The 23,724-nt window shown below is 44.1% G+C and overlaps 1 protein-coding gene and 1 long non-coding RNA gene across 8 annotated transcripts in view; both read right to left on the bottom strand.

Moving 5' to 3' along the window:
• Window positions 1-3,681: 3,681 nt before the first annotated feature.
• LOC149358469 (uncharacterized) lies at window positions 3,682-10,534 on the bottom strand. 2 transcript variants are annotated; one of them, XR_016288680.1, is made up of 4 exons: window positions 10,123-10,534; window positions 8,018-8,344; window positions 6,098-6,181; window positions 3,682-6,021 (listed from the first exon to the last, which is right to left on the bottom strand). It is a non-coding gene; the product is annotated as an uncharacterized LOC149358469 (long non-coding RNA). The 2 variants fall into 2 exon arrangements; XR_016288679.1 differs by lacking the exon at window positions 6,098-6,181 and having other exon boundaries at window positions 10,123-10,531.
• A 2,704-nt stretch (window positions 10,535-13,238) lies between these two features.
• The window catches only part of LOC149358468 (uncharacterized), a 54,018-nt gene continuing 43,532 nt past the window's right edge, over window positions 13,239-23,724 (bottom strand). For 3 of the 6 annotated variants that reach the window (XM_089570535.1, XM_089570539.1, XM_089570540.1), the window contains 4 exons: window positions 22,595-22,788; window positions 21,000-21,164; window positions 18,358-18,407; window positions 13,239-14,018 (listed from right to left, as the gene is read on the bottom strand). In XM_089570535.1, the coding sequence (XP_089426661.1) occupies window positions 13,749-14,018; window positions 18,358-18,407; window positions 21,000-21,164; window positions 22,595-22,788 (679 nt within the window). In that variant the 3' untranslated portion in view covers window positions 13,239-13,748. The remainder of the gene's footprint in view (window positions 14,019-18,357; window positions 18,408-20,999; window positions 21,165-22,594; window positions 22,789-23,724) is intronic. The other 3 variants (XM_089570536.1, XM_089570537.1, XM_089570538.1) reach the window with 3 other exon arrangements.

Below are 23,724 nucleotides of genomic sequence, written 5' to 3'. Positions count from 1 at the left end.
AATACAACAAAGCTTCTTTATTTAAAATAACTGTTTTTTGGCATGAAATTTTGGTACGAAGCTTTTTTTTTTGTGCTACAAAAGCTCGAATTCTGCTACAAAATGCCATTTTTCCTGCTACAAAACTTAAAATTGCTGCTACAAACTGCGATTTCTTCTGCTACAAAAGCTGCTACAAGAAGCCAGTTGCCAGTTCCACCACTGTTGACTGAATTTGAGGTCACTTCAGTTCTCTTCGGCACCTTTCGGTATTGTATCTCGTGTTTGAACATTGCCTCCTCTAGAAGGAGGCAATGGTTTGAAGCATTGGATGAGTGTCGAAAATTATGTTTCCTTGTGTTGCGCGTAACTGATTCTGACCTCTACGTACTGATAGGATGAGCTCGTATGCATAAAAATGGTGGGTACTGCGAGCCATTTGGCAGTTGCGGTACATATATGTTATGTTCCTGGAGTCCTGCATGTGTGCCCACCGGCGACAAGCTATGCTAAAAAAAAATTAAAATGCGGAAGGAAGGCGGAATGGACGTATACACGCTAGCCTTTGAAAGGACAACACATCTTCCGTCATAATGTTTGATATGCCTGCAGTGTCTACCCACCAACTAGCCAAGCTGTAATGGATTACTTCGCGTTGACACCCATGTTGCGCAAAGCACACGGTAGGCCACAGCTGCTTTGTACGACGCCGTAGCGTTGCCCACGGAGAGACTTAATTCACGCAACTCGACGCATCGTGCCACATGAACTGTACGCCGCTTTCTTCGCTGATAGGCGTTTAGCAAATAGCCTAGTATGGTCACACCACCGAACCTTTGAATATCTAGAAAGCTGCTTTTCTTTTATCTATTTGGTGAAGTGTTTATATTCATTAAGTAGAACGTGTGGTTCTTGGTGTATTTCTTGGAACGTTCAGCATTGGAATAAAGCCAGACAAGGCCGAAACTTGTTTTGCTTGCTCTGTCATTTCTGTAATGGTTTGTGATGAAGTGGGAGGCTTGACTTAGGCTTTCAGCATCTGCGTAGCCAGAGTGGCCCTTGGGTTTGTTTGGGAACGATGTTGGGTTATTGCAGGGTAAGTAAAACACAACACAGAGAGAAACGTAAACACTCCGGATGATCAGTTTCTTGCACTTTCTGCGTGTTACATTTTCTGAGCTTCAATTTCTAGACGCCGTGAATGCATTCCAAATTTCACAGCTGTTTTTTCTGCTGCAGCAGTTAGTAAAAACACAGACTGATAGGCAAGTTGGTATGACATAATAAGGCAAAAACAGCAGACCTGCATAAGGAAGATGCTGCATGTTGTCTCATCTTCCTTCATCCTTGTGCAGGGTGCACTGTTTTAGCCTTATTAGTAAAAGTATGTTGTACAGGGACGTTGGATGCCATGCATGCCGTAATGCGCTGCATTAACATTTGTAGCTAGAAGGGTTTCTTTTTGACATTAGCATTGTATAAGTGAATATAATTTGTGCGCATACATGAATAGCATGCTGGCTTGGCCTTATGTAGGCCACTGCATCATTACGAAGTGTATGAGGTGTCACATTAATTGCGCGCCTGCTTTTACTGCACGTTGCCAGTTTTGAGGGGAAAATCTGTTTTGTGTGGAGTCAGCTGTGACTAGGCAAGCGACCTTTAAATGCAAATAAGCTTGCTCCATAGATGGCAGCTCTGTGGGGCAATGGACACACACACAAAAAAAGAGTAGCCATGACCTTTCAATATAAAGTTAAGAAGCAGCATAAACCAAACATCAACACGCCATGCATGTGACATGCTTCTCTGCATACAGTGAAGAGCTTAAAAATGCATGAAATGTAAACATGGCTTGTCTGCTTATATTTGGTTGTTCCTTTTAGAGGGAAGCATTTTGACAAATTTTTCTCTGGTTTATGGCAAACGTCTAAAGGAGTGTGGGATTTCAGTAAGGAAACATTTACAGTTGGTCACATAAGTTTGAAGTATTCAAATTAGAAGGTCTGAAAAAGCTCTGTGCCTTTTCTTTCTAGCTGCATTCTAATTTTCATTCTTCGCTTGCCATGCTGCTGAATGGGTGGGTCTGCTGGTTCCTGAATTACTGTTTTTGTATATGTGCACAGTCAGAACATATGTATATCACGAGTATGAGGCAACATATTTAAAAGCACAATGTGAAAAGAGCTTGTGGATACATTTTTGAAGGTTGGCAGCTCAGTTCGCTGATATGTTTAGGTGCTTTTTATATTGTCAAGGCCCAGTAGGTATTAAAGGAGTAGAGACAACAAAATTTCAGTTGTTTCTTTCGGTTAGAATGATGCGCAGTACTTTAGAAAGACTAGACAGCTGCATGGATTGCGACAAGAGGCAATATATATATTCCTCTTCACATGGCGCCAGGCAGTCTTGCGGCCACATAATACAGCTGACAGTGCTTCATTCTGTAACCTGTAATACTGCAGTTACTTGCATCATGGATGCAGTTTCTTGTGGGAAAAAATTATAATGGTAAGTTTGGTGCATTTATTACATGGTGTAAAACATGGTGTGGTCAGTTGAACTTTCCCCAGATTTTGATGATTGATGTAGGGAAAGCATTTATTATGCAAATGCATCCATTATTTAAGTAAATATGGTGTACAAAAACCTGGAATGGAAACAGAAATCAGCATCTGCAGGATTGAAACAAATTCCTAACAACTTTGGCGCAGCACCATACCCATGACTGCCAAGCCACATTTTAGCCCCTAGCCTTTCACTCTACACTGTCCTTAATCTGTTCATTCCCAATGGGCCAGACATGAGGCCGTATGGCACTCGGGTATCCGTATCTGCCTATATGGACATGCCACGTTGTCTACTACACAGCTTTTTAAACACTTGTAGCAACAGTGTCAGTTTTCTCAGAAGCATGAAACTTTGTTACGATTAGTTTTATGACACACCCAGCACATTAACAGGCATTCTAGCCAAATTATAATTTCGTTGCAGTTGGGCTTTGAAGCATTTTTCATTAATGAGTAAAAAGGAAATGACATTAACTGGGCACTATATGTTTCATCTAAGCTGCCTTCTCGACAAATAGGGGCATTTTAGAATTTCTAGGCAACAAAGTTGGCACAGTGTTCCCATCACACAACAGAAGGCTCATTGCTTGGAAGGCTGGTGGAGAGACACTGTGTAAGAGCCAAGCAAGTTCATTTATGAAGTGCTTTATCATGTGAGGGAAGGCTATTCACGGCTGTTTCTACCATGGCAATATAAGTTCGTGTCACAAATTGCACCAGCAATGTTCTGAAAAATGAGTAATACTGTTTTTCTGTTGCAGCAGTATTCTCTTTGCAAAATAAGATGAATAGTAGTTTTGCGCTGCAGCTTTCAGTGTGCAAGATGACAGCTACGGCTTAGCCTTTTGTCAAGAATACTTTTTCTCATATGCATTGCAGAACTGTAGAACCACATATTGTCAACTGTCCTAAAAGGCAAGGTGTGTTGCTGGGCGAGTTGGTTGGGGTACATCTTGAGAAAAACAGCACTTGCAGACAAAGGAAACGAGAAGGACACACAACTGCGCTGCTTTTTTTTGTGTGTCCGTCTTGTTCTGGTCCTTTGTCTGCAAGCGCTGTTTTTCTCAAGATGTCCTAAAAGGGCGGTGCACTGTGACAGCACGACGCAACAAAGAGGAATGCAGCATGGAGCGACACTTCATACTAATTTTATTGAAGAGCGCATGCCTCTATGAGTGCATCACATGCAGACAAAATGAAATCAAGCAGGGATGACGAAGAAATAAAATTATAGTGAGGTAGGTAGGAAAGACTTTAATTGCTCTAGAAAGGTGCTAGTAGCAGACGAGAAAGAAGAGGTCCATCTTCCTTCTTCTCACAGGGTCGGTGCCCCTATTCCAGGGCGCCGCTGAGCTTCGCTGCTCGTTGGGCGTGCTGGATAAGACCTTGTTGGCAACCCAGATCGCCGCTGGAGAGCCGGCTCTCCCACTGTTCTGCACTCGGGTCTTTGCGAAAGTTGTATAATGCAAGGCAGGTATGAACAAGAAAATGAGTGCACTAATTTCCCAAAGATGAAAAATGTTTGCCAATTGTCAGAAGTTCTCTGTTGAGCAGTGCCAGAGAGGGCGTACTCACACAAGCAGATTCTGAGTAGGGAATGAGGGGCCTGAAATATCTCAATTTCTTAACTGTCGGGTTTAACATTCGGGAGCGGCACATGGGCTATGAGGGACACCATAATGGAGGTCTCTGGATTAATTTACACCACCTGGGGCCCTTTAATGCACGCTGACTTTGCACAGCACATGGCCATCTTTGTATTTTGCCTCCACTGAAATGTGGCCGCTATGGCCGGATCAAACCCACAGCCTTCGTGTAAGCAGTCTAAGAACGCCAGAGCCACTGAGGCGCCGTGGCGGGATGAGTTCTCCATTCCTAGGAGGAAAGTTTCGGGAAAAAGGAATGACTAGAAAAGAAATACCAGAGGCCTGTAGTGTACCCTCAATGGTGCTGCTTGATATGGGATATGATGGCGCACCTTTCTCATGACCATGAGGGCTTCAAGAAAATTAGCAAATGACACTCCTCTTCCCTGCTGTGTCTTGAGCTTGCTATGCTAAAGCACTTTGTCAGAATAGCCTGCCAACTAGCTCATAACATAATCCTAATCCCTCACCTGAAATCTGCCATCTTCAGCTGGCAGGGCCTACAAATGCCAGCACAGTCAAATGCTACTTTCTGGCTGCTCTGCATCTGACACAAGTGTAGCTCCATTATAGCAACAGCATGCATGTGCTTGCACATGTGCACATGCGTTGCATGGTCAACACGTACTTGTGTACATGTTGTGGCAAGCCTCGCACTGCTCACAATGAAGCTCACAGCCACTGCACGATTTGCTAGTTCTTTCCACTGTGTGCTTGGAGTTCACCAAACTTTGTGACTTTACATGCCACTGGCCATCTCCCACTCTCTCAGTACTGGACTTAGAAAGCTCAATCCCCACTTTATGCTTCCTAAATAGGGCAGATTTGCGGTGGTCTGCTCCTCCTTTGACACCTGTTGTAAAGTTTTTCGGATGTGAAATTGAAGAGTACTTTGATTAATGTATCCAATCACCCATTTACCTTGCCACCAAAGTGAGAGTACTTCAGTGCCTTGACTCCAAGTGATTATTTGTTGTTAATCCAATGTACTGCCGATAGCAGTAAGCCCACTGACATGCCCTCTTTGCGTATGTTTTCTCAAAATTTCTGACAAAGCCAAAGGCAATTAAGCTGATGCTCTTTGGAGTGGATACCAAGAAGTGCAGGGAGCAACTGTTGAGACTCAGTCTCATCTGTCCACTTCATCAGAGTGCGCAGCATGTCCCTTGTTGTACTCCTGCAGTCCTTGTTTGTGACTGTATTCAGGTGCGTGCTCCAGTTGTGTAGCACCTGCCAGCTGCAAAGCAGTCGACTCTTCAAGGGACCCATCACCTGCTCCCATGCACTGCCATAAACAGGGGCATCATCAGACATAAATGCCTGACATGGTATTGTGTTTTTTTCTTTGATGGCCTCGAAAAACCTCACCACAGTGCCCGTGTTCACCCTTTTTGAAATCAAGTAGGCACACGGGATACCAAAGGCATCTTGAGAAATTGTGAGCAGGGTTGTCAGTTGGAGTTAGTACTTATTTATGCCATGGGTGGAGTCAGTGCACAGTTTCGCTGCCCCCAATTCATAAAGGAGCTCTCGTTGTGGGAACGTCATTAATGCTAGCTCAAAGTCACCATCAGGACTGTTGGGGTCACCCTTCTTCCTGTAATACAACAGTGGCGACTCATTTTTTGCCCTCATTTCTTCGACCCATAATTCAACACTCTTAAAATCGTCTGGATCTCTCTGCTCTGTTTTTCCAATCCTAAACTTATCTGCAATGTTACGGAGGTCCTTAGTGGTCGCAAGTTGCATCCGTGGGCTTGATCCACTTGTACCTGCTCGGATGTTGTGCACAATGGTTTTTTCTGGCACTCCTTCTGCTAACCGGCCTGAAAATGGTACAGAAAAAAACTGTTAACATCTCTGGTTCATCTGCCTACAGCCATGTAATAAAGTGACAAATACTTCTGGTCGGATTCCTTCGTCTTCCACTTTGTTCCTTTTCACAGGTGACACAGTTCATCTTACTTTCATTTCACTTTTGTGGCACTGCAAAGCACACAACAAAATGGTTGTTTCAAAGCCAGATGGACTTTATTTTTATGAGCTTGAGTGTTTAAACTTGCATACTGCAATGCAAAACAGGGAAGTTATATACAGCGTGTTATAAATGCGGAATATAACAGCACTGAAAATGTGGACAAGAAAAGAATAAGGACATGTGCTTCTCATCCTGTCCCATTTCATTCTGCATATTCAAAAAATGCACCGATTCGCCTGACAGCAACCTTTAAAGGAGTAGAGACACCAAATTTTTGAACGCGAACTTTGTTTCTTTGGACTTGTGCACAAGACAATAGTGTGCACGAGTCACAATGTAGAATTCACTTACGCCAGGTGAATAATTTCTAAGTGAATATTTTTCCCATGCTGTTTCAGTTTCAACACCTGAATGACTGCTGCTAAGTCAGAGACAATTGGAGGGCATGCCAGTCATACATAAACTGAAATATAAATGCTGCTTGTTCATTTTTTTTTTTTTTTTGCGATTTCAACTCTTGTGCAGGCTTGTGTTTTATGTTAGTGGTTTTTGAGGAAAGGAAATGGTGCAGTAACTGCCTCAACCATGCCATGAAGGAAAGAAGGAGTGAAAGAAGCAAGAGAGAAAGGTGCTGTAGTGGAGGGCTCCGCGATAATTTCGACTGCCTGGGGATCTTTGGGCACTGACACTGCGCAGCACATGGGCACCTCTTGCCTCCATCGAAACTCAGCTGCCGCAGCCGGGTTCTAACCCGGGTACTCCAGCTTAGTAGCTGAACACTCAAACCACAGCCGTTCCTGCGAGCGTTACTGATGAAGTGCCAAAACAGCCAAATAATTCTAATTAATGAAAGTTCACTGCAGACGATCTGTCTTATGAGAAAAAACATGGCCCTTATACAACCATTAGACTGGTGGCGTTGCTTTGATCAGCAACAAAATGCCTACGCTTTTGACAGGCAGCCAAAAAAAGAGGCTAGCATCGAGTGCAACTGTCAGTCATTCAAGACACGTTTCATAGAGCTCAAGCCGACTTCTTACGGATGAAGTTCAACGTCAGCCGATTGAGCGACAGACCTAGGATAGTCAATGAAACCAGCAGAAAAACAAAAGAACAGACATTGGAGTAGTTCAGTGCTAGACGACATTCCTAATTATGTTCAGTTCGAAAGACTGGACCCCTTCCACAAAGCATCTCTAAACTAAACGGCATGAAGTTCGTACAGACTGTGCTGTGCATGCAATGTGCCGTGGATCAATTGTTTTTCACCCTTCGATGCGACCAAGTAGGCTCAAGTGAATTGCACTACAGTCAGATACAACTCGAGAACGAAGTGGCAGATGGCCCTTAAAGAAGACCCCCCCAGTCAATGGCGTCAGCTGATTTTCATCAGTTAACCCAATTAAAGCCATAACTAATCCCCTTTCATCTGCCACCCTCCTGCAGTGCTACCCCCTAGGATTAACCATGACATCATGAGAATCGGTCGACGCCATTGGATGGCAGGCTTCCTTTGAGGGGCATTGGCCACTGGGTTCTTAAGCTGTGCCCTACTATAACTTCTTCCGCCCCCTCGTTTTGTGGGACATGCCTTCTCCCACTTTACAATAGGCATTTTCGTGTTGTCCCACCTCTTTTGTGCCATAGATGCATTGCAGAAGAATAAAAATCATTGAAATGATCACTCGAGTTAATGAGCAATATCTTCCCCCTAAAATACATTTCTATTGCACTTTCGTCTCCCATTTATGAAAGGTTGGTGGAGTGTAGCTTCTAAACGTTTTCACATTCCGGTATAGTCAACACAGCATGCACAAATGCTTTGTACAAGAGGAGTGGCTAACCTGCAAGCCCTCTGGCATCATCCTGGGACAGCCTTTGGTGGCAGGCCTCATTGAAGTGTCCGTAGTGTTTCTTTTGAAACACTACATATACCTTGCCCTCTTTCTCCATGACCTCTAGAGTAGCAAAGCAGTGTTTGCTGATTTTGCAGCTTCCTTGCCCCTTTTCCTGCCTTTGGCGCTGTTCTATAGGAAGCTCTTCGTACGAGCCGGAATGGTGGCAGTGCAGGTAGCGTTTAAAAACCCTTGGTGCACATTCCTTCTTTCCTGTAGAAGCTATAAAATGGCAGCAAGTTTTGCTTTCTTCTCCGTCTTTCCAGGCGCAAAATCCTGAAACAGAAAGATTGTAAACATAACTAAGCACTCCACATAGTATTAGTTAATTATTAGTGTGAAAGCACAATTCCGAACGGTAAACCCCGAGCAAGATCCTGCGATGTGTATGTGGGTTTGTGCCAAGAGCATAGCAACGGCGACATAGCAACCACAGCCTCACAGCAGCATTGCAACATAGTTATGACACGATGCCAACATATGATGTTAAGTCCATGACCACTCATGACTAAAAAGAAATTTTTAAAAATTGAGGCGTGAACAAAGGTGGGCTCCATTTTGATAAAAACGTGTACACAATGATAGCACATGAATAACGGCATAAGGCATCCTTAGAAAGCCAACAGTAAAGTAACAAGACAAGGCAATGTTCATGAAATTCTGCTTTTGCACGTTCATAAAATTTCGGCAAAACTTCTCTGTCAATTTTTTGTGTATCACACTACTTTCATTTTTAAAAAGCAAGGCCAAATTAAAGTTTGTACTTTTTACATACACTAATGAAAAATGCATGTGCTATGGAGTGGGCACATATGCAGTACTCTCGCACTACTACTGGCGCTCTGCCTCTGTCAAGTGCGCATGACAATCACAGATTTAGCTTCAAATTTTTAGCCTTTTGCCTGCAGTGCAAAACTGCATTTCCCAGCTTTTTTATTGTTAAAAATTTATCAGTCATTCGCTTACTGTTTTTTCCTGCTATAGCGCATGGGGAACAATTTTTGGAGAAAATTATTAAGTTCAGGTTAAGTTATTACACGGACTGTTACATGGAAGTATTTCAATTTTACTACACCCTGCAAAAACTCATTCCTGCACAGCAACCTTTTACATGGCCCTGTCCTTTGACCACAAATTCAGGTCAGCGCTGTTGACTTCTAAAGGCAGAACAATGCTGGGCATTCTTCCTACACACTTCTGCATGTTGCGATTGCCATGGCTTCAGCGCTGCTAAGCCAGTGCATGCCGCGACAATATTGTGTGTCCTGTCGAGACATTGCAGATGCCTGCAACAAAGCATAAGCAAGGCCTGTAGCAGCGAGTCTGCTGCAAGGACCAGTTTTTTTCCTGCAGTGGCCACTTTAAATATGAAAGAGAGTGCACTGCTTGTCACTTTGCTTATGGAGGAGCTAGGACACCAAAAAAAAATTCTGCAGACACACATAAGACTGCTTACCAGCGAGAATGCCTAAGCATTAAAGTGCACAGTCATGCTATGTTGCAGAATGACGAGTCATGAGTGCAAGGCATGACTACGCAACTTTGTACAAACTGTGCACACCTTATGTTACTAGTAAAGTGCTGAGTCATGCTACACTTCAGAATGATTAGGAGTCAAAACTATGACTACCTAAACTTTGTACAAACTATACACCTTACATTACAAATAAGTGCAAAATGACTATGACAAGTCATGGCTTTCAAAGGTTATAGTACTTACGTTTCACATTTCACTCGAATGCCCGCAAAGGCTACCTCTGCAGATCTGTCGCAGTAGACCAAGCCCATTGAAATCTTCATGGTTCCTTTAAAAAACGTGCATGTCATCGCTAAGTTTTTGTGCACAAAACCACGTGCAAGTTTCCCCAGGTGAGTGTAAGCCCGTAAATAAAAAAAAAAGAACGCGCTTTGTGTTTACAAACTTAAAATGCGCGCACTCGAAAAGTCAATAAACTGCAACTTTTCAATCGGTAATCTAAGCGCGCGACTGCATCCCGCTTTGGCCCTTTATTGCTTTAATCACAGCGTGCGTGCATGCAGACTTCGTTTCTTACCTTTATTAGAGTCGAAGACTAGATTCTCCACCTCTTCCTCGAAGTCGTGGTGCCGTCGCAGGTCACGAAGGGCGACAAAATGCTTCGGACGTAAGTCGCACAAGAACGGCCGTGCCTTACTACATGTTGTTGTGACTGGGAGAAGGATGCATGGGCCTGCCTACTGGCTGGAGCCGAGCCACCACCGCTGCCGCGTGCAGATAGAGGAGAGATCAGAGGAAAGAGAAAAAGAAAAGACGCGTCGCAGCAACAACCGCGTCCTTCCCCATGAATATCCTTGATGGGTGTTTTTAAATTACTAGTATTGAAGAACGCCTTGTCGCAAACCGCTGAAGCAACGCCATCGCACGTGTCCGTCTCCATGCTCAAGGCAAAAAAATAAAAAAAAAACAAGCGAGCAAGAAATGCACCTTGGGATACCTTGGGATATTGAGCAAGGATATTCAAGAAGAGTTGAGATTTTCCCTGTCGGTTGAAGCGCAGTGTTCCCCAAAAGTCCCCACAGAGTGACGTAGAGTAGAGCAGTGACGTCTGTTCTCGGTTGGCCAATCGCAACGAGGATCACCTTCCTCTGAATACGCCATAGAGTTTCTTACTACTACCTAGAGGGAAAGCTGGCGGCGCTGCACTTCAGCCAACATTAGAGTCACTCTAGCCAACATGGACGCTCAAAGCATCATGGGGCGGTGAGCTACTTGTTGCGGCACAGTCGTAGTTTTTCGGGAACACAGAGTGGCAGTACTAAGGCGTTTCATTCCGAAAACGTAGTTCGTGTGTGCGCAGACGACTTTCGCGCGAACGCAGTGTGCAAAAGCCATAGTAGTAAAGACGCGACGACACACGACGCCAATAAAAGGTTTTACCCTTCCGAAATGCCATTAAAAAACCTCTTAAAGTATCTAAACAACAACATTTTTTTTTAAAACATATTTACTTTTAAAAGTGCGCCTGTTAATTACGAAATATTAGTTTTTTTAGTGTTCATCACTTGGCCAATAGGAAAGCTAGTCATGTCTTATTTTAGGCAAACTTTGCATTTACCTGCTTTTCTGCTCGTTTGTTGCAATCATTAGACAAGATATTGAATGTTAGGACGTTTGTAGCTATCAAACAACTTTATTTTTTTATTATTTTTTGGCCAAAAGTTGCAGTTCCGCAACAAGTAGCTCACCGCCCCATGATGCTTTGAGCGCCCATGGTGGCTGAGGTGGTCACGTGGGGTCTCCATGCAAACTCCCATAGACGGCTTGCCAGCTTTCCCTCTAGGTAATAGTAAGAAACTCTATGGAATACGCCCTCCGCGGCGCGGGGGAGCTTGCAAACTGAAAGGGATCTAAAAACGCTGACCTTGGCATCGTCCCGCTGCTCTGAGCGAACGCTGTCATAAAAATTTTTACAAAGCAAGCGCTATACTTTTAACAAAATGCACACAACTAAAACATTTTAAAAAGGAATCCCTTCAATTATTTTCGAATGCTTTTGAAACACAAAATATGTCCTAATTATTTTCCTCTTCTAGTCGTGTTTGTCCACTCATTTCATTTTGGCGCTTTAGTTCCACCACTAATTTGATGTCGCTAGCACTTGGTTCTGGACCGCATTCAGGCTCCGGCTTCGCGACCTATTTCAATTGACCTTGTCGCGGCCGCGGAGCTGCCGCAGTCACTCATCTCCACTAGGTGGCCTAGCGGAGATCAGTGGCCGCTGTCCCCAATGAAACGCCCGCACCGCGGCGCGCCGGTCGGCGGAAAATGGCCGCGCCGGGGAGCGGCTCTGGATTCTGGTATATAACGCAAATACCCAAAAGACCTCCTCTACAGATCTATTGCACTAGAATATAACCGTCAAATTAATTTCAGGGTGCCTTTAAAGGCAAGGAAACTGCAGTTGGCTTGTATAGATAGAATATTGTCTGCAGTGAAGCTCCGCCCCATTCAGCCTCCGCGCACAAAATTTCTCCACGACGAAAAAGTAGTCCGCTGCTTAAACGTTTACCTAAATAAGAAGCTTATCAGAAGAAAAAATTATGAGCTCTAGAATTTTGATAAGTGGATTGTTTGATACAGTCGAACAGTAAAAAGCTGATTTCGTTTACTGTTGCGACTGGCCAGCAAAGCAATACAAGACTAGCCACCATAACAAGACACCGCGGCCCAGTGTTAGCAACTGCTATAAAAAGACCACTCTTAGTGAAATCCTGATAAACCATGAAAAACCAGGTCTAACTGTGCTAGTGCTAGACTGCCTTTTTTTTTTTTTGAGTGGGGTGTATATAATTTGCAGTTCAATGGATGAATTCATTTTGCATCACAGTGGCATATTTTATACTGTCAAACAAGATGCCACAGATTTCCCCACCATGCACGGGCCAGCTATGTGCACTGGCACCAATGGTTGCTTTATTTTATTTTTAACCACTTCTATACCTTCCATGTTTAGGCTGCTATTGTGTTTAACAGCACATCAGCGACTCATGAGCCTAACGCAAGGTTAGAGGTTTATTTTGTGAAAGAGGACAGTTTTTAAAACATCATAACTTGCTTAGGAGCTTTGATTCTTTAGGACACGAAGCTGCACATATGAACGACTGCATTTTCTCCATGCAGTAAGCTAGGGTCGAATGGGATGTGCTGGTAGTAAAATCTTGATGAATGTCTTTTCCTTCATTTGCCACTTTGGGCATAAAAATAAGATGTGTTTGTAGAGACTACATTTCTGCATGGCTCACATATCAGTTTCTCTTGCTTTGCAAGAATAAAGCTGTGAATTAGGCGTGCATGTCCAATGCAAAGAAAACAAAAGAACACTTCAAGGGAATGTTTCCGATGTGTGCACGACTTCCATTTTCTTAAGGTGCGGCTTTGTTCGGAAAAGCAGACCTTTGAGCGCGCAAAAATTGAGGAAAGAGAAAGGTGCGAAGATGCTGAGATTCGAATTTTGAATACAGATAACTCAGCTTCCACAAAACACATTTAAAACGCATTCTTGCAGGAGGGTTTTCCTGAAGTAGTATCTATTAATATCCCCAGAATATTGCACCTTTACTGAGAGCCTTTTTAAGAACAAAATATAGAAGTAAGCAGAGACAAGAAAAAAACTGAACCATGATACAGAAACATTTTTAAAAATCACTCATTTATTTGAAAAATAAATAGCTTTGGCCAAGTAGTAATAGGTGACCGCTGCATAGATAAAAATATCATTAAAGCAACACCGGCAAATTGTGGGGAAGAATAAATGACACACACACATTTTGTGTGTCAAAAATATAAAATGTATATGGCTACAGAGCTTTGGAGAAATTGAACAAATGATGAAATGAGTCAGTGAAACATAATACGTCCAGATAAATAAAATAAACAGCTTGAGAACGTGATGGTTATTCACAATGAAACATAGGAAAAAAAATCAAGAAAAACCAATAAAGACACTTACAAGAGCATAAAAGAGCATAAAGAGCATAAAAGAGCATAAAAAAATTACAAGAGCATAAAACCAGTTTAAAAACATTGCGGCACCTGCTGCAATAATCTGACACAATGAATACAAAATGCAAGGGCAAAAGTGGGGTCTACATCTGACAAAACAAGAAAAAAAGGAATGCGAAAGTGAGAGGGGCAAGTCCACTACTGCAATTTGCAATCGGTCTGTGCTTCCTCGCTTTCTGGTTTTGGCTTGCCGGCGCTGGCCCGCTGCGACCTGGTCATGACGCCGCCAGCTGGCTTGGGTGCCGCACTGCTGGCTGGCGCTTTCTTCGCAGCAGGCGGCGCAGCACTGCTGGCCGATGCCTTCTTTGCACAAGGGGGTGCAGCAGCAGTGGAGGCACTTGGCACTGGCACCGCCTTCTCGGCTTGTGGCTGTTGCTGCTCCTGTTGTTGATGCCGCTGCGGACGCTGCTTGTGCAAGAGTGGGTGGTGGATGTGAACAAAGGCGGTTAGACAGCTCGCTGTGATAGCAAAGACAGACTAGTTTCATCACAGGTGACTGCACACTGAGCAGCAACTGTGGGAACGCAGTGCAGACACTAAAGGCTGTTCAACAAGAAGGCCACCAGCAAGCAATTTCCAGCAACTGCCAAGAGTGGTAAGCACCACAGATATGTCTCTGGCGAAAGCAGTGCACGAGCAGAAGCATGGCTAAATCCTGTTCTGTAATAAAATGGCTGTAAGCAGAACAATAGGGAACCAGAGAGGACAAAATAAAAACAAGAAAAAGACATGCCATACTTCGGGATTCATCGCGTGCAAAACGGGTGTGGTGTATGAACTGCCCGTTTCCTGTGGCAAGACCTACATAGGTCAGACAGGGCGTTGTGTAAACGTGCGGCTAAAAGAACACGAGAAATCGCTCTCTGGGTCGAAGTCTTCGCATTTGGTTGACCATTGCCAAGGATGTAAAGAGTGTAAGCCGGATTGTGTGCCGGAATGTGGGCCAGTGTGCAAGAAAAAATGCAATCCACTTTATGCTCAGGATGAAATTCTGTCACATCATAAAGAACGCCTCCAGCACGAAATTACCGAGGCTTTTTATATTTCGCGACAGGGAAATTCATGCATAAGCACACTGTCCATTTCTTTAACAGCAAAGGAGCTGGCATATCTGGATCACACGTGGAATTAATATCATTTCCTTCTCCCTCCTTTCTTTGGGTTTTTTGGGGTATTTTGGTTTGCCCGTTGTGATTGTGACCATGAAGTTTCCTGTTTTTGCACTTTTTATGTACCTCTTGCACCCTCAGCACTCTTCAGATGTATCGCCCTCTAAGGTTTATCTTGACGATATCATGCATGTTTCTTTTTGATTTACTTCACGAGATGGATATATATGTCATGTGTTCTTCCATTAAAGTTTTAGTTGCGAAAAAGCGCTCGTGTTGTCTTCTCTTCTACCTTAGTCCTCGTTTTTGGCGCTAACTTCATCATGAACTTCATCATGAAAATGGCTGAGGCCGTGAAAAGTGCAGACTGCATATGGACAAGCTCAGGGGCAGAGAGCACTCCACAAAGTCACACCACCCACTCCTTCCCAACATAACGTCAAGCCACCAGGAACGATCACTTTAAATGAACATACAATTCAAGCAACATACAAAGACGAAGGAAATGTGAAGTGCATCGATAGCTGCTTTGACAGACAGCTATCTTCACTAGGAAGTTATACATGTAGCCAAAGTGGCTGTGCCGCAATGACTGCGAGAGCCTTCAGCAATGTGGAACATAATTTGCGTTGAACTTTGCATCACAACTGCTAAGCAACGTGATCTAAATAAATCGGATCTTCAGTGAACAAACAAGCTTGTTTTCCCTCTGGTCCGCAATTTCACGAAACATGGCACAGTGAGACATTCTGAACAAGATTTGCCGAGATCAGCATTTACAAACCAAAATATAGAGCCTATAAAGAAATCGAAGGGGCTTACAGTTCCCCTCAACTAGCTTCCGAAGTCCTACAAATGACCCTGCATACACAGGAAAGCGTGTGACATAGCACCCTGACTTCCACACAATGTGGTGCCTGCCTCCTCAAGCAGGCTGTTGCATCACCCAGTGTAACATTTCATATTCTTGAGCCAAAAGTGATTACACACCCAATTCCTTGCATCCATTACAAATTGACACAGGACACCGCATATCATCAGCCCTCATCCTTACCAAAAGAGTTACTTCTTAAGACTAGAATCACCAATTTGGAGGAAGCCGTACCAGTACGGGAGCTTACCAACCAACTAATTCCTTTTCTCGAACGTGTTCAAAGTAGTGCCGCTTGTTTCATCCACTCTAATTGCAACCGAACAGCAAGCATTTCGGTAACGAAAACTAGCCCCAACATCTCGTCTTCGTTGTCTCACTGCAAAATTCCCTGCTCAACCTTATTTCAGAAACTGCTGTACCATTCACACTGTGTGGAACATACTCACATAGTCTGTAAAGTGTCTCAAATGTAATAACAGTTTTTTTTTTCATTGTCGTGAATGGAACCACTTTGCAGTGAAGCCGTGTCCACTGACGAAAAACAACTATTTAGCGATCCCTTAGTTACCACTGTATAATCAAAAGGAAATTACTGTCTGCACCATTTTAACTCTTTCGTTACCACGCCACTGTGCTTCGATCGCCGGTGATCGAAAAATTCGAAGCGCTACGGCAGCGCGACCGCGGCCACTACGGACTTGCTGAGTCATTCGATTTGTTGTTCACACATTAAACTTCAACTTCCTGTTTAGTTTATATTTTTGCCAAAAAGCGGCAATTTTTGAGACGCGCTTGAAGTTGGGTGTGCGGCGTCGGGCGCTCCGAACAAGCCGTCATCATCGGGAATGGCGCTCGCTCGAAAAAACCCCGTTCCACTCAATTCCGCTGCGTTTGCACCACATATTTTTGATGTATCGATTAGCACGGACCCTGGCGACGATGCTGTATCGTCAGGTATTGTTTAGAAGCCCAAACTGGGCAACGAGAGCCCAGAACGCTCGCCTGTGCGTTCAGATTCCTCGTTCCGGTCTGTTTGTGCGAACCGAAGCTCCTCATTGTAGCCGTTACGGTGATGTGGCGCCATATAAGTTGTTCTCCAGAGACTACAGTTTCGGTTTCTGCGTAGAGAGCAATTTTCCCACGACGCGCGAATTTTTGAAACGCCCTTGAAGCGGAGGGTACGGCGCGGACGCTCCGTGCATGGCGTCGGGCGCGCAGACGGCGCGCGCTCGGAAAAACCTTGCTGCGCGCAATTCTACTGCGTTGACTGCAATTATTATATATGCTACGAGTAGTAGAGTCTCTGGTGACGATGTTGCATTGTCGGATTTTGGTTCAGACGCTGTAACTGCGCAAACCGATCCCGGAACATTGGCCTGATAGTTTCGCTTTCTTTTTCCTGTCCGCTTGTGCGGGCGCATCTGGTTTGTTGTTCAGACGGTTAGTTCCATTTTCGGCCTAGTTCGTAATTTCCCCGCCAGTCGTGCATTTTTGAAGTGCCCTTGGAGCATAGGTTTATTGCGACATAATACGCGGTGAGGATGGCTTTGCGTCGAGGTGGGGCGCTTCGCGCGCTCGGAAGAGTCCCGCTGCACGTGATTCTCCAGCCCCTGCAGCTGATTTTCAAGACCCTCCGAGCAGCAGTGACTCGGACGAAGATGTTGTAACGTCGGATTTCGATTCTGCAGCTACATCGCAGCTATACTTATCGCATACTATATATCGCAATATCACACCTATACTTGTTGTTTTATATTTTTTTGAATTTCTGACGTAAATTAAATAAGTTTTGATTTGTATTTTTTAAACCACGCTTACCAAGCTTTCGTTTGGCGCATAACATTACACTTCCAATTTTTTTTTTGTTGGACTGTAAAAATCATATAAAGGGCACTCTCAAACGAGCCTTTTCAAGAGGCATGAAGAAAAAAAATTATAGCTCGAAAACTATTCAAGTTATAATTTTCAAACTGTAATGCCATGTTTTAGAAAGAATTTGAATTGTTCTGTAGTTTCTAGAATTTTTTTAGTACAAGTGTTTGGAAAGTTATTGTCATATAAACACAAAAATTTTCTTCTTTTTTACTTTTTGTTGTGTTTACTGATTTTTTTTCACAGCATTTCAAGCAGAATATGTGTTCAAATAAATTTCATTATAAAGCGCATTCTATCTGAATTATTGTTATGCATTTTATATAATTTTATCTATCACACCTTTTCTAAAAAAAATTTTGTCTGAGACATGTGAAAAATGGTCGTTTTTCCCGTGGTAAGGAAAGAGTTAAGTGAATTTTTCTTTTGAGTTGTCCCCACTTTTATCTGCAATGCCGATGGGCCTGAGGGTACATCAGTAAATGAACACTCAGTGCCTGTTGCGCTTGTGCAAAAAATATTTTAAAATGAGAACAAGAAATTATCGGCACACTACGCAAAAGGACACACATTTTTCAGAAAAGCAACAGCGATACTGAAGAATATGCAGTGCCAGGTTTACAGCTCGTCAGAAGCAATTCCTACTTTACATATGACCAAATGAAACAAAACTTTTGTTAGGCACTTTGTTCTCATAACAAAGCTTTCCTTGGGAAGTCCCATATTTCATCTAGCAACAAAAAGAGCCTGCATGATAAAGTGGCATACCATGCTGCAAAAGAAAAGGCTACAACAGATGACGAAATGTGTCGACAGCTAGACAAGACGAAAAACTTTTGTAGTAAAAACACAATGAGCGTATGCAAACTTCTGCTGGATCATGCAAGCTCACCTTTCGTGTATCTGCACCTGAACCTGCCCTGGTCCGGATGTTTGATGAATCTAGAGACACAAAAAATAAACCCAGCACTCTTGTGAAATGCCCATGGCTATTGTACTATTGGGGACAAAAGTCTCTAGGACGCGTGAGAAGTGCTCATGACGCTTCAGTACTATGCCTAGCAGAGGTCAAGCCATTTAACTATCAGACACCGACTTTCACCTGCACAAGTATGGTCTCAAGCCGCCAGCTGATAGCGAGCTAACGAGTTTGATTGCCGCTCATGTGTCCTGGAAACTTTTGTCCCTGATAGTATACGTGCATAGGAAGTGGTGCTAAATTCTGACTGTGCATGTCTGCAGTAGCATGCATGCTACTGCCGCTTGCAACAAAAATAAAAATGGGAAGCAATTGATGAGATCAGTTGGTGATGGCGGCAGCATATAAAAAAAAAGCTGCAGTGCAGCGTTTTCAACATCCCCGGAGCCAGTGACTTAGCCAATGTTTAAAGGCTCCAGCGATGCCTTGCATCAAACTAATGGCCAGTCAACAATTTCAAAGGCTCTCCTTAATTAGAAGTGTGCGTAATTTGAACAAGGTTGGTTGGTTTATGGGGTTTAACGTCCCAAAGCGACTAAGGCTATGAGAGACGCCGTAGTGGAGGGCTCCGGAAATTTCGACCACCTGGGGTTCTTTAACGTGCACTGACATCGCACAGTACACGGACCTCGAATTTCTCCTCCAAAGAAATTCAACCGCCGCGGCCGGGATCGAACCCGCGTCTTTCGGGTCAGCAGCCGAGCACCATAACCACTGAGCCACCGCGGCGGCTGAACAAATTTTTTCTATTTTTTAATTCAAAATTACTGAGACAGTCTGCAGTCTCAATATGCAAACACATTATTAATTAATACAAATACTATACTTGAGTGGTATTCATAAGAATAATTAAAAATGACGCAAAATTAGTTAATTTGACAAGAGTATTGGAATTCTGTTTAGGTCAAATTGTTCTACAAAGTTTGGAAGAATTATACAATGCACAACACTTGTTTCACAATTACAAGGCTTGTCACAAAGAATGCTGGTTTTGCTATCAGCGTGCGATAGACTCACCTAAGCTCGCTCAATTCCAATACAGTGAACTATCAATAATTCGAATTAAAGAAAAAAAAACATTTGTTCAAATTACACGCGCTTCTAATTAAGGACAGCCTTTAAAACCCTTGGTGCTGACTGGAAATCAGTTAAAAAAAACTGGAAATTTGAACTGACAAGCGTCCACTGTACATTCATCAAGACACCAAAGCTGTCTTCCAGTACAGCGTACTGGCTGCCGACAGAAGTTTCTGGAACATGGAAACCATTTAAAAGCTTAATTTCTCAGCGGTCAAGCATGCAGCCATGAAATCAAGGGCGTGCCCTGCACTGCCCAGTGCAGCCTTAACAGTGCGCATCAATGTTAGGCAACGCCTCCAGGCAGATAGAAAATTCAGGTTCACTGCGACGTTTCCGTTCCAAAAACTTCCATAGGCACCTGCAAATTGGAACCTTTGTTGTAGGGAGCTATTGCAGCAATACATTCCACATCACAATACAAAAGCTTCATGCAAGAGGCAAGGCAAGAACGAGGAGGAGTTTGTGCAAGAGGCTCTGTAGAAAACCCATCACCGGACACTAGTCATGCCTCCACATACGCACTAAGACGATTACCACAACAGCCATAATGACGCTTCAATACACAGCAATAGCTAGATATATTCAGCAAATTTTCCACAAGGCAAGCAGCTAGACACTACTGCGATGTGGCAGTTGTGTGGCACTGAAGGATGCATGCAAATGGCAAGGTGCTTTTTCCCATGGGTGCAATGTTGTGTGCAACAGCGCTATGCAACAGCATCTGCAAGGGTGCAACAGTACTAGTATGTGCAAGGAGATGCATAATGGTGGTGGTTTTCTGAAACGCATAATGTGCCCATTAACCTCAATGCACTGCAGATTGTTCTGGCTTTGCTAATACAAGCTCAGTAAAGTGAGGCCTTAAACCTAACACAAACACAAAAAGGTAAAAAAGGCAGTAAAGTTTAAAAATGCTCGACAAAAGCTGTCAGACATGTCTTCCAAGTGTACTTCTGAGCAACTAAGCTGATCTGTAATGTCTCTCTTCCCACTGAAAACATAAAGCCCGTCATATAACATGTAAACAGGCCACACGACTACATATGGCAATAGACAGGTATACAATATGGTGCCCATCAAATGGTTCCACCATAACAAAATGTTATTGGCAGTGACAAGCTGCTGATAAATAGAGCATTTTTTTTTTCGTGTGGCAGGACTTTTGAGTCGTTTGGCTTGCTCTGAGCTTGTTACGTTGTAACACGATAGGCTTACCGAGAGTGCAGCTGATAACACTCTTTGCAGAATGCAGAACCAAGCCATGTGTAGCACCACACCTCTCGTAAACAGAAAAATAAACGTCGGACAAGAGCAAGCAAGAATGCAGCATTCCCAAGACGAGCCCACACACCATCGTGCTACAGGCAAGCCGGCACGGAGCAGTGGCATGGCGCAGTGGCATTAAGCATGGGTGAAGCAGCAAGAGCCGACCATGAAGATGGATTCGTTTTGTGGGGGGAAAAGAAATAACTGACCCCTGCCGAAGGGAGACATTCCGACGGCAGACTGCTTGGAGCGCCTCGTGTTTGGGCGCATTTGGGGCGATTCCAGCTGCTTACGCTTCGAAGCCACCTCCGCCCGCCGGCCTTCAACGAAGTTCTCTTTGTCCGCGATAGATGCCTGTGCTGAAGAAGCTGGGCCTACCACAAGACGCGACATGTATCACGACGCAAAAAGCACTTCATCCAAAAGGAAAAAAAAGGCCAAGCCATACCAAGTACAGTAAAACCTCGTTTATACGTTTCAAAGAAAATGAGAGAAAAACGTATTATTCAGGAAACCGTAGATCCAAAACGCCTAATTTTGAAAAATGTAATTGTTGAATGAGGTATACTTTTCAACTGACAATTTCACATCACAAAAAAATGTCAATTAGAATTTCTTGGAGCAAGGCCGGAACCACTCCTTTTCTAGCACTTGCAGAATTAATCTGCTTTTGCGCTGTCCGTAGCATGGAAGAAACTGAAGAAACTTTGCAAAACAACCAATCCGCCGATGGCAATGGTGAAAGAAGCCGGTATCTCTTTGCTGGGCATAGCTGCAGGCCAGCTAGTGGGACATTATGAAGAACAAAAACTGCAAAATGAGGCTGGACAAAGGCAGATCTCTTGTCCATTTTGTTGTTTTGCTTCGCCTCATTGCACCGATGCATTGTGGAGAAGCCACCATAGTAGCTGACTGTTGGAGTGTTGTTTCTCTCCACGCTACATTCTCTAGACATGGCCCGCTCGTATGCAAGTGCACCACTGCAGTTCTGATTCTTCGGCCCCTAGCCCTTAAGTGCTGCGAAGTGCTCTGGAATGGCCCACTCAAACGTTAGCACAGTTTATTTTTTGATTACTACTTTTCCCCTTTGCATGTGTGCACTGCAATGAAACCACCATGGCAGGGGACTGCCGCTGCATTCCGGCACTTCATGTCCAGTGCACCCAGGCTTGGCCCACTCGCATGTTAGCACATGTTCGTTTGCTCGCTGATAGTACTATACGACTACAGTTTGTTGAAATTTCGAATGCAGTAGCTGGGAAATCTTGTAATCCAGGAAAGTAATAACCACAAGAAAAATAGTGCAACTCTGAGGGACATTTTCACTGCCTGAAATCGAGCTTATAAACCGGGAAATTGTATGAACCGGGAACGTATGAACCAGGTTTTACTGTAGAGTGGCAAGGTCACAAAATTCATTATGCTCACACACTGTGACAATTCTTCATCGGATTTTTTTTAGCTGCCTAGTTGTCTGACTCATTCCCCAGTTCTTATTACACACTTAGGAAATAATGGTGCGGTACAAAGCCCAAGTCTGCCTATCCAACACATTCACAGTTTATTTTTGCTACTGGTTCAACAACACTTTCGCAAGTGTTCAAGCAGTTCGCATGTTCGTCAATGCTTGTAGAAAGCTGGTCAGTGCAGCCCGCATGTGAAGATGATTCAAAATCTCTGCTCCAAACATTTATTCTAGGGCAATTTCGACGGCATTCAAGCTTCGCTGCAAATAAGTTTGTTTTTGTTTGGTAAAAACCTACTTGTGAAAAAAACCTTCAAAATGTCACCCCTTAACACTCACAATGGGGAAGTCCACGCTGTTGCGCTGGCGTTGCCGTTTTGGTGCCAGCCGCTTGCTCTTGCACCGGGCCAATCCTGGAGGAGGAAGCGGTGGCGCGGCGGTTTCTCGTCACCACCCCTGCAATGGAAGCTGACGAGGGCGCCCCCCTGCTCGTCGATGTCTGGGTCTCCTGTGGCTTGGAAGGCTGGGCACGGCTGCAATTGCATGCAAAATTCGGATGGAACAATGCCAGATAATGCACCCGGGGAGGAGCACTATCACAACAGCAGAAGACGCAAAAATTGAAGAATTAAAAGCACTGACATTACTAAAAATTACCGAAGACACTTCGGAAATTCTGAAGTGTGCTTGGAGAAAGCCTTGTGGCCAACCCACTGCCGCTTCCCCGAACCGCTTGGCGCAGAATCACTGGGCCGCTTAGGAGCCATGCGTCTCACTCACTTGACTGCAACGAGACGTCTGGCGAAGGAGCGGCGGTGCAGCTGCCACCGCCGACGCGCGCGCGCTCATTCTACCACTACTCTGTGACGTCACGGTTGCTATGCACAGCTGCACCCCCGACCGGTGCGCCGGTTGCTAAAGAGGGGAGGAGGTTGCGCCGCTGCACGGAGGAGAGGCCACAGTTGGCATGACTCCAGCGCATGGACGGACACCGCGAGCAGGAGCCATTAAAGCCTTTCGCCTTAATACCTTCGCGGTTCTCTTTGAGACTCCACAAAAATAAAAACACGGCCTATTTATCACAGCTCTCAAATACACAGCCCACTGGCCCTAAAGGGTTAAGCCTTTGTTCCGGACAAAGCTCGCTTGTTCCTTTTGTTTTGCCCTATTATGATTTGCAGCTCCAAATAATTCCTTAATGTCCAGTCGTTCACACCTACTTCGGTAGCTCACTTTTTTCATGAATGCCTAGGCCCTAACTAGGGCAAGAGGAAAAAAATTTTTAAGAAAGGAAAAGAAAATTTTATTAGTAAGTGGCCTCCTTTGCCGAGCTTCCAAGATATTAGCTTTTGTTTGTGTGCCTAATTTTACCCCCCCCCCCCTCCCCCATATCGCTTTGCCAACTGTACTTTGGGACGAATCGCTCCAATTGCTTATAGCAGATTACTTTTAGCACTGGGCCTTTTCTA

This window comes from Amblyomma mixtum, chromosome 2 (assembly GCF_055824585.1).
Source record: "Amblyomma mixtum isolate Tamu chromosome 2, ASM5582458v1, whole genome shotgun sequence".
In the NCBI taxonomy this organism is placed as follows: Eukaryota; Metazoa; Arthropoda; class Arachnida; order Ixodida; family Ixodidae; genus Amblyomma; species Amblyomma mixtum.
The sequence above is the reverse complement of the archived record's forward strand: the minus strand, read 5'-3'. Positions and strand labels throughout refer to the sequence as shown.